We start from the raw sequence: 11,349 nt of genomic DNA, 5'->3' as shown, positions 1-11,349 counted from the left end.
AGAGAAAATCTAAGGGAAATATTGAGAAATCTAGATGATTAACTCAGTTTGAACTTTACAAAATGTAAGACAATTATGAACAAACCCCAAAATAATTCTAAACACAGAATAAGCTGTTGCATTTGCCAGTATATTTTTAGTTTGGGTAGACCATACATGATCCATTTGCATAATTAGATATGGCTCACTACTACTATGACCTACAATTTATGTTGTTTTCTTCGTTTCAATTGCCTCCTTGGCTTTCTTTTTATCGATCCTATCAGTCTTGTGTGTCCATGTTTTAAATGCAAAGCGCGCCTAAATTCTTTGCGGCTGCTCTAACTGTGTGGTTTATAATTCAGACTCCGACACAAAACCAGACCTCAAGGCCCTGTTTTATTTTATTTTATTTTACCACACTGATGACAAACACTCAGATAAACCGAGATATGATTATTTTCCACAGACGAAACGCAATTTCCTGATCAGCCACAATCCCTGTGAGGGAGCCGCGTTAAGATGCGCATTCACACTGAGCTGCTGCCAGTTTTGCTCCGGAGGACGGAGCCGCTCCAGGCTCAATTACATGCGCAGTCCTGCCGCGAATCACACATCACCACGGCAACCGGCGTTCACACCGAGCCCCCGTCAGCAGCATCAGTGGGGTCCGAGCCCATCCACAGGAGAGCACCGACAAACCACAGTAAGTTTATATCCAATCTTCTAAGTCCACATTTCTGAGAGTATCCGTTCATTTGTGCATTAGACAGATGTGCGTTTGCGGGTACAGAGAGCCTGCACCGCCGCGGATCCACACAGGAGGGATTTTTCTTCCCGTGATCAAGTGATTCAGTGTAGGTAATTCATTAATGCACTTTAAGGGGCAATGAATGGACAAGCATCACGTCTGTATTCGCAGGTTATCGTATGGGACTGTATGTCTCTCTGAATTCCGTAATTTGCGCTGCCTCCACATTACATAAGGCTACAATTAATACGCATCTATTGATTGTCCTCATAGCTTCAGGCTCCGTTAATTAAGCCCGTAACTCATTAAAAACAAGCCACGTTATGTAGATAATGTACAGTGTGAGATTTAGGATCACACAAGTAAAACGGCGTCCGACGGCTATAATGATACTTCATTCAGATCCATAATTAAATAGAAATGAGTTGTTTTCTATCAGTCTCATGTGTGGCTGTAGTATCTCTGCTCTCTGGTCACACAGCCTGTATATCTTGTCGCAGCTGTCCTCAATGCAGCAAGTTAGGATATGCATGAGCAGTGAACCCTGAAGAACTTGAGGGGCATTAAACAGTCCACTCTTACCTATGTCTTCACCTTAGAGAGCTGCGTCTTCCCTGTCCTGCTAGTGGATAAATATGTTAATCTGTGATGATGAATTAAAGTGTACAATCCTGCCATCATTCTTTTTGCAGAGGGTAAAAATGTGTAGCCTATTTAAAAGATGTCATGTGCAGCTCTCATGGAGCTGCTGGATGTGTTGCCTGCCAGAGTGTGGGAACACTGAGTGTTTGACAGCAACAACCGGCTCATTTGTTAATCACAGATTTCTGGATGATTCATCGTACCCACACTTCACTCCAACTGTGGGGAGGAAAAATGGTGGTCAGCACAGATGACCACTTTAGCCACCCACTCACCGCTGTAGCATACTGTAATATTCAAGATCCTTTTTCTTTTTTTACTTGACAAAAGCTGCTTCAAATTTAGAAAAACATAATATTCTGCCTCAGAAGATCCATATTTTACAGGTGATTATTTTGCACCAGAATTGATTGGTTTGTGGGCCTGATCTGCTGTTAAAAAAGGGGTTTTTACATTTTTTAAAAATGTTTAATGAGAGCACCCACTTAATGACAGTAGGTATACTTTAGAGTGTCATTTATTCACAGTGGATGTGTCCGGCGGCTGTATTTAATGATCCTGTATTTTTATTATCAAGAACACATTTCCTGTGCATCAGGGATTTCTCCTGCAGCATAAACACTGTGGCTCTTTGCCTCCTGCTGTGTATCATCATTGTGAGTCACTGGCGTCAGCGGGGCCCGTGGGGTCCTTGGCTGAGGGAAGGTGTTGTGTTGCACTGTGTGAATGAGATAAGTGGATCCTCACCTCTTCTCTCCACATTTAGATGATCATTTGATCGAGGAGAGAAAATATAATCCTTATCAGAGCAGAGAGGTGTTTGGCACCGCGTTGGTGGCGCGTTAGATTTACACGTCGATTACAAACTCTAAAGATAAGAGCTGTGAGGAAGAGATAGGGCTGAGATACACAGAAGTTATGAAACATGTTTACTCTAGACTGTTGGGTTGGATAAACAGGAGGAAAGAAGGCTTCACTGTGAGGATGGTTGGAAAAACAGAAGCCTGAGGTTATTTAATTATGCCCCCAATTTGAGTCCCATAATTATAATTACACTTACCATAACCTCATAGCATTATTTATTTATTAAAAGAATAGTTGGACTGAAACATGTTTGGGGAACACACTTATTCACATTCAAGCTGAGAGTTAGATGAGAAAATCATTCTCATATTTGTATATTACGCTACTGCGAGCAGTCAGTTAGCTTAGCTTAGCATAAAGACTGGAAACAGCTAGCCTGGCTCTGTCCAAATCTAACAAAATCCTCATACCAGCACCTCTAAAACCCACTAAGTTTAGTTACCCATACAAAAAACTGAAGTGTGAGAATCATATCGTGTGGTTTTACAGGGGTTGCGTGTCCGACTATGTCTTGGCTCTGAGTTAGTTGCCTGGCAACGAGCAGGAAGGAAGTTACTGCTCCCAGCCAAGAAATAATCTGACACATAACCTAACCAACTGTAAAACACTGAGTAGTTGTTTCACTTTGGTTTTATAAGGGTACACATTTACTTAGAGATTATGTTTTCAAATGTTGTATTTATAGTCTTTAATTTGATTTGACAAGCTAACAAAGTTTAGCAACAAAGGTTGTACTTTAGCACCGCAGTTCTTTGAGCTAAATGCTAACATCAACATGCTAACATACTCTCAATGACAATGCTAACATGCTGATGTTTACCCTGTTCACCATCTTAGTAGTGTTAACATGCTCACACTTGCTAATTAGCACTAAAACTGAGGCTGATGGGCCTGTCATTCATTTTTCAGGTACTTACCAAAATATTGGACAAATATTAATTTTGACGTGATGATGGTGACCTGATGATCACCGAAGTTATTACAGTTCATGAGGGAAATTAATTGCTATTCCAGAATTCACAAAAAAAAACACAAATGCCTACCTCATGGTGGCGCTAGAGTAAAAGTCAGGGGATTGAAGGTCATTAGGATTCATCCTCTGGGCACCATACAACAGCAAAGTGGTGTACCAAACATCAAACACATTTCTTGCAGAATCAGAAATACTTTTTTTAAATTCTTTTGTTCATTTGGTTGATATTATTCTTGTCCTGTCCTGTTTTTCCTTATCACACTGTCATCTTCTCCACCTTCTTTGGTATCCTGGCTGGAGCTACAAGCAGCGCTGTCACATTTGGTTACAAAGCACAGAGTCTGAGTCAGTTTGACCCGAGTTTTGTGTCTCTGCTCTCCAGATCTGTCTGAGCATTTTCAGGCAGCTGAGCAGCCATGGTGAAGCTGGGCAGCAATCTGTCTGATAAGCTGGAGAAGCAGCCCTCTGCGGACGACGGCTTTGATAACATCCCCCTCATTACACCCCTGGAGGTCAGCCAGCTCCAGCAGCCGTTCGCAGACAAGGTAAGTACTGCCTATTAGGATTGTTTGTGTGTCTGTTTATGTGCCTGCCAACTTATGTTTCTTTTTCTCTAAAATACTACTGACCACAACAAACCATGCATTACAGCATTACAGAAATATCCACCAGATTACGACTGGCTGCAGAACACGTCTGGACAAAAACCATTAATGTGGGTGTACTTATGCATAAGCCCCAACACTGAGACTGTTGTATTTACACCCCTTAACTGCTGTCCCAGGTTAAAACCTTGGCATCAGCCCACGCAATGCAAGCACCTCTTTGAATGCATAATGCAAGAAGAAAGCCCACACAATCATATTGTGGTTGGATGATGCACTCAGCAGCACAGGATGTTCCACAGGCTGATTAGATGTTGCTGAAATATTAACATAAAACACACTTTGTGGCTCCCAAATGTCTTTTTAAGGCATCAATTAAAACTGGCTGCTTTTGCAAATGATGCTTGTGTATTTTTAGAAATGCAAAATAGTATTTTCAGTGGTTAAGTGATAAGATCTGTGCTGAACATTGGGGACAACATCATCCTTCAACCAAACAAAAAATGGCTAACTTTTTCAATGACAAGTACATTGTTTCTGCTGCAGGTCATTGTGAAGACGTCAACACAATATCAGCTGCAGCAAAAGAAGAATAACAAACTGTATGTGCCCAGTATCAAGAAGCTGAATATCAACTTCTACAGTGATGTTTCAGATAAAGCTAAGGTACAACAACAGCCTGATGTCTGGAAATCTGCAACATTTTTCATGAAGTCTGGTCATTTTCTATATTTTTCTTATTGTCAACAAAATCTGTGAAAAGACGAAGAGCCATAGAACTCACATGTAGTCATGCCTTGTTGTAGTTTGAAATAACATATATTGTTAATAGTTTTGTATTATGGGGAAACATTAGAAATGCTCCTTTTCGTCTCATCTGGTCGGAGGGGTGTTTCGGTGCCTGTGTTTGATTGACGGCAGCTGGCAGACTTCCAGAGTGCCGGTGTTACACTGTAGGGAATAAAGTAAACAAATCTCAACCGTAACCGTAGCTACATGTGATGGGCAGACAGCATGTTGTTTGTGTTGAAGAGCGAGAACCACACCAGCATCTAACCGGACTCAAGTGACAATTGTAGGTACGTTTAGATGTTGTTTGTTGTGCTGCAGCTGAGTAGCTAATTAACTATCTAGCCTGCAGTGCATTCTTCCCCAGTGAATGTCTGTTTGAACGGTGCAGGACAAGACATGTGGTCATGTTTGTAAGTTAGATAAGGAGGACACTTTAGCAGGAAAGATGTGGGTTGTTCAGTCTGTTGCTCCTGTGTTGTGTAGCGGGCTGCTGTCTGACTCAGTGTGACATCTTCCTTTATGAAAGACTTGATTGAACGCAATGCAGTAATGATGCAAATGCAATTTAACTTCAGTTGAAAACACAACATCGAGCCAAACCATTGCTGATTATATGCTCCTTCATATATAAATATTCATAAGAGCACCAAATGTGTATTAATCCACTGATGAAAATAGTCCTCAATAATTCCTCTATTCTCCTGTTTGAGTAATGTTTACTAAATACTACAGTGCCCAGCTCTTAGGAAATTATTTAGCCTTTTTTTAAATGACATTTTTTATTTGTTACCTGTTTTTTAATGTTTACTTTATCAGTAGGAACCACTGGGTTGGGTACTGAGCGAACTTGTTGACAATAGCAAAAATGTATTGTCAGGCTTACCCTTTACGAACTGATTACATTTGTTGCTGAAGTGCTTTATCTATGTGTGTGTTTAATGTGTGTGTATGTGTGTGTGTTACTCAGATCACAGGTCTCATCCTCATCACTTTGGCCTTTCTGACCAGCCTGCTCCTCCTGCTCATGTACAAAGCCATGTGGTATGACCAACTTACCTGCCCAGAGGGTTTCATCCTTAAGGTAGGCAGCACACACTAATACATGCACACACACACAGAGAGATGTATAAACATAGATTTATATGATTTATGAAAACCTGAATATCTTGGCCACTATCTCCCCGCAATATAGCAAAGACCGGCAGAAGCAGCTCATCAGAGTCTCGTTCTTGGATATCACAGACGTCTTATTGCATTACCCAGGCCAAAGTAGTCTGTGTGACACCCACTCAGAGGGTACTACACAGTCTACAATGCAGCTGGTGCTTTGTTTCTCGGCACACCCTCACATCACTCACTTCAGGAGGATTCTCTGAAAACTGGAGCTGGAAACCAAAACTCATTATCTCTCAACAACACCTTGGAGGCATCGCGTAGGGAACCAGTGCTGCCACGCATGTTAGTTAAAGAGCCTGTCTCGCAGAAGAAAATGAGAGAGTGGGAGAGACAGAGGGAGAGGGAGGGAGAGAGCTTGCTTTCTGGTCAGGCAGAGATTGGGACGCCTGCCTGTGAATCGGAGGGGTCTTTAATTAGGGCTGAGCGTGACTAAACTGTGATTAAAGGCTTAACAGTGAGGGGGGAAGCAAGGAAGGGAAGGGGGTAGGGGGGCGGGGGGACCTTCCGGCAAGGCTTTTGAAGTTTTTGCCGGTTACAGTTGCTTTCAGCATTTTTTCCTGCTAATGCGTTGTTGGAGACATAAAAAAAGGAGTGAGGATGGAGGAGGAAGGAGGCATAGTCACTGCTGTGCTTTTGAGAGGTTCGACTCCTCTCTTCGAGGGAAGGTCAGGTAGTGAATCCTCCGACGAGAAACACTCGCAGGGTCATCACAAACTCAGTGGGCTCTCTCCAAAACATAACATTAACAGGATGCGAGTTCAGTTTGTTTGATTTAATTCAGCCGCGCTGTCTCGAACGCAGCTTGACTCTCCTCACAGACAAGTCAGTGTGAGTTTAAAGATGTTGCAAAAGGATGCTTTCTCCTTAAGTAAAGGCTCTTCCTTAATGCACTTCTCTGGTCCCAGCTGAGCCTGGCAACCACAGTGTATTAGCACTGTAAATCTTTAACTATGTTTGTGCATTAGGTTGAAGAAAATCTTTTTTTAGGAGGCATTTTAACTTCCTTAACCTGATTTGTGGAAATAATTGCGGCGCATGTTAGTGAAAGAAAAGCTCTCTTTGTACTGTCCCTCTTCCATTTGTCTCCCACTGCTGCAGAGTGAACATTCTCACCTTGTTGTTTATTCTTCTCTGTGGATTGTGGTCCCTGATTTCTGTGATGTGTCCAAACCCTGCACTTTCCTCATTCTTCCCCTTGAAAAACTGCAGTTTGACAGAATAATCTCAACTCAAGGTCAATTCACTTTAAAGTTGACAATGAGCTAATTCCATCTGTTGAATGAATACTGTGAAGTATGGTTGAAAACCCCAGAAAAAATGCTAGTACAGTCGATGGACCTTGAGTTAGGATTCTTTTTTCTAATCTTTTATTTGTTGTAGCTGATTCAACCTCCTTCTTTTGCCCAGATGCTTGTTGGGGTTGGATGCCACCACGTGTCCAAACCTGTATAATTCCCATGATTTTGTCAGTTAAAGTAACAGTTGTTGTCTGTTGTCTCTGTACACGCCACGGTAGTCTTGTTGTGATGTAATTACACATTTACTTGACCAACCATGATTGTCCACACTGCTAGCGCCAGCTGAAAGTACTGGGATTCATCAATTTCAAGCGATTCAGCAGGGCCGAAATTTAGATTCAGGAACGTTTCACCACAGGGACAATCTCTACAACCTTTGCAAAATACAGGAGGGGCCTGTTAATAAACAAACGTTATTTTTTTATTTTATTTTTATTTGTCAGATAAAATGTATAAACATTAGGATCGTTGCTGTGTCAGAGTAAGACGACTTAAGGGTTGTAATCTCTTCTCTTGTGTGGCTACCAGGTGGGAACACTCCACTGTAGCTAACATGTTTTGACTCATTTTGGTGCCCGACATTAGCAACCTTGCATATAGCAATTCATTTGCAATTTCATTTGGCAAATGACAACACTGGTTTAGGATGGGTAAGATGTGGCAAAATAATAAATGACTAAATAAAGTCAAATTCATTGGTTAATTTTTCTCTTTTCATTGACAACCTTTCACTGCTGTCCTCACTTATCATTGCCAAGAGGCAAATCCAGTCACAACAGCCCTGCACAGATCACTGATAGGCAGCTTCCCAAGTAACAGTCAAGGGACATTATTGAAGATTTACTAATTGGCATAAACAAACATTCCCAGTGTGAGTCAGTTTATTTTTTATTGTGAATTAGAAAATGGTCAGCCACAAGGCGCCCTATCGCAGGCCAAAAAAGTGGAGTATCATTGCTCTACCTAACATGACTTCTCCAGTCCAATAAGATACGATTAATTGACCCATCAGCAAATACAGTAAAATAAAAACAAGGTGAAATGACTTCACCCTATGGGATCATTTCCAGCGATTTCACCTTTTTTCAACAGAGACTCAATGAATAAATGTATCCTTTCAGTTAAATCAATCATTATTAATAGAAATTATATGTCATATTATAGCACTTTTTCACCTTAATGGGAACAAAGATATTTTTGTCTTTCTGTTGTAACAGCAGAAGCACTGCACCCCGGCAGCTCTGGAGATGTATTACACAGAGCAGCAGCAGCAGCAGCAAGAGCCAGGCCTCCACAGCAGCACCAACACTGGGCTGTATGCTGCCCTGAGCCACCTCAACCAGGTCAAGAGGACTGGGCCTGAGCTGCCACCACCCTGGTTACCAGTCATCAGCGCCCTGAAGGAAGCTGAACTGGCCAAACAAGGCAGTGAGCCACTGAAAGGAGTGCTTGAGGGAGAGGAGTGAATGGGCTGATGGAAATGCAGGTGTTAAGAAGAGAAAGTGATGATGGGGAGGTAGCGTAGGTTTGTTTTTTGACTGTGTGTGTGTTCAGGATTTTCTTTCTCCCTTCCCTCATACAGTCCATTAAACCACTTACTGGTGCTTCAAAACCTTAAAGGTGTCTGAATATCTACTGAAAAATTCAATCAGCAAAGTAAAACAGTTTGCTCAACTTCAATCCAGTTATTATGTTAATATTTAATCCAAACTAACACCCAACTGCAGTGGTGGTGGTGTGTGTGTGTGTGTGTGTGTGTCTGTGTGTGTGTGTGGTGAGTTGTTGAGGTTAGAGGCAGGAATGTTATTAAAGTGTTAAAGAATGTGCCTGATTTTTACAGTGTTACTGAGTCAAGTAAGTTTAAGCCATCTGCATTGTGTATGTGTGTATACACTCATGTAAATAATGTACGCTGTAACTGCTCTCATACATGTACTGTATGCGTTTTTGCATTCATGTGCACTGTGTGTGTGTGTGTGCATACATTTCTGTACTTGTCTGAGAAAGTTGGAGGTGAGAGCAATGTGAGAACGAAGTAAAGATAACAAGTTTTTAATGAGATAACTGTGTGTTTCTCCTCATCACTCTGTCTTATCTCACTGTCTGTTCATTTAGTTTTAGAGGAGAACATATGAAATCATCAGTGAATGTGCTCACAGTTTAACCATTAAGACAAGTAACCATAATTGACCATTTTAATTTTGGCTCAAATTAGTTGATTCCTCATCTTATTATCTCAAGACTGTAAATTGCAGTTCTGTGTCCTCGATTAAAGTCAGAGGAGTGTTTTTAAAGTCAAGTGTTGCACTTAGACTTCACATTATTTGAGTTACACAACCACAAGCATGCTGGCTGTTCTAAAACTGTAATCTCTGAAAAATTGGATTAAAAAAATCTCTGAAACTGAAAAGTTTTTTCATTATGGGTTATTGTATGTAGAATTAATTGGCAAAAAAATGAATTAAATCTATTTTGAATTTAATCTATACCACAATAGTGTGCAGGAAGAAACAGGCCACTGTACATCTCTTCATTTGAATACTATGTTACATTATAATGTGAGCTACTTACTGTAATCATGGATAAAACTTTTAAAGAGCTTTTAAATTATAACTACAAAGAATCTTAATTTCAATAATACTGTATGTGAACTGATTGTAAAAACTGAGTTTTGTTACTAAATGTTTTTGCCTCATGTTGCTGTAAGTATTGTGTAATGCGCCTGTAAATGAACATGTACAGGGTTAACTCATCATGATCATTATATGAATATATGAAGTAGCTGCTCTATTCATGCAGTTGATGAAGTAAGTGCTTATAATCTACTACCTAAAAGCTTCTATTGTCTTCACATGTTTCTATTTATTTAATTAACAGTAGCAGTTATTTAACAGTATTTATGTGTATATTATTTGTTGTTATTTAAACGCTAAAGTTGTGTTTGTTAAGTATGAAGAGTTCTTTTCCAATTCATTTCACTTTTTTTCTTTAAAAATGGATGTACAAATATTGTTTTTCTTAAACTGTCATTAGAAAATTACCCACAATCCTCCAAATCCTCCCAATCTTGTATTTTGTCAAAATGATTTGCTATTACTCATTTTGAGCTACCTTTTCTCTTTGTCTTTCTCAAAAACATCACTTGCGGAGATCTTATTTTGGAACAAAACTCTTCATGTGAGTAGGACGAAGGTGAGATCACAGCACAGCTTGTTCCTTTGGGTCCAATGTGCCAAACATTTACATCAGACACCCATCTGCTCTGATGTCGCAGGTCCAACAAAAATAAATGACTGAAGTGTTGAGTTCTCTCATTCACAACTGTTGATTTGGATTCATTGCTTCGAATGACCTGAACTAAAGTATTGGCGATTAACAGAAAACAGTCATCACATGTTTTAGCCTACAGGAAACTGATCTTTATAGTTTGTAAGCTCATCAAACGTCTTTCTTTGTCAAATCTGTGAAGTAACTAACTTTTCAGATAGATGCAGTGGTCAAAAATATCAAAGTACATTTACTCAAGTACTTCAGTACAATTCTGAGGTGCTTTCTACATTTAAAGTAAATTAATACCACACTGTTACACACTTACATTAACTCAGATGGGAGACGCACTCATGTCCTTTACTTAAATAAAAGTAGCAATATCACACTTTGAAAGTAATCCATTACAATTGAATGTCCTGAAGTCACATCTAACTTGAGTAAAGTACACAAAACGTACTTAAACAATCAAATGTAAATTGATTGTATTATTATATCTAATTATTTTTTCATAAAAGCTTTTACATGTAAGTAGTATTTTAATGTTATAGATAATTTTGGTTGGACATGATATTTTATTATACTTTTTAATCTGTAGAGAGTGTAGAGTAGAGTGAATACGCCTAAAGTGGAACACTTTCTGATAATTTAACTTCTACATCATTTTAAATAATGATCCAAATGTCTTAGCCCCTCATATGATACTATTTTAAATAGCTTACAAGCTCTACTGTCCTATACAGAATTAAAAAGACAGAAACATTAAACACTTTATGAATGATTCAAACACACATTGACCCCAAACCCCATTTTCCAGGCGTTATACTGTCAAACTGGGACACTTAACACATTTGATGTTATTCAAGTGTATAAACAATAGTATAAACAAAACAATATTAATAAATATCACTTTTTTAAATGATGGCTGCAGGTACTGCAGATTAAGATCAAAAATACATAAAGAAAGATTAAATTATAAATTTATAAATTATAAATTATAAT

At 39.5% G+C, this 11,349-nt stretch overlaps 1 protein-coding gene across 1 annotated transcript; it reads left to right on the top strand.

Annotated features, from left to right (window-relative positions):
• Positions 1–516: 516 nt before the first annotated feature.
• caly (calcyon neuron-specific vesicular protein) lies at positions 517–10,460 on the top strand. The gene is made up of 5 exons (XM_035659527.1): positions 517–685; positions 3,592–3,754; positions 4,361–4,480; positions 5,574–5,687; positions 8,298–10,460. Exons 2-5 carry the CDS (start codon positions 3,626–3,628, stop codon positions 8,544–8,546), a joined length of 612 nt encoding a protein of 203 aa, XP_035515420.1. The 5' UTR covers positions 517–685; positions 3,592–3,625; the 3' UTR covers positions 8,547–10,460.
• Positions 10,461–11,349: the final 889 nt, after the last annotated feature.

The sequence above is a fragment of the Morone saxatilis genome, unplaced genomic scaffold (assembly GCF_004916995.1).
Source record: "Morone saxatilis isolate NCDOM2014 unplaced genomic scaffold, NCSU_SB_2.0 Contig17, whole genome shotgun sequence".
Classification (NCBI taxonomy): domain Eukaryota; kingdom Metazoa; phylum Chordata; class Actinopteri; family Moronidae; genus Morone; species Morone saxatilis.
The sequence above is the reverse complement of the archived record's forward strand: the minus strand, read 5'-3'. Positions and strand labels throughout refer to the sequence as shown.

What these genes read in the sequence shown, in the direction of transcription:
- caly (XM_035659527.1), top strand. Translation starts at nt 3,626, where the DNA reads ATGGTGAAGCTGGGCAGCAATCTGTCTGATAAGCTGGAGAAGCAGCCC. An exon ending in ATGTTTCAGATAAAGCTAAG is followed by an intron (nt 4,481 to 5,573) that starts GTACAACAACAG and finishes TGTGTTACTCAG; the next exon opens with ATCACAGGTCTCATCCTCAT. An exon ending in CAGAGGGTTTCATCCTTAAG is followed by an intron (nt 5,688 to 8,297) that starts GTAGGCAGCACA and finishes CTGTTGTAACAG; the next exon opens with CAGAAGCACTGCACCCCGGC.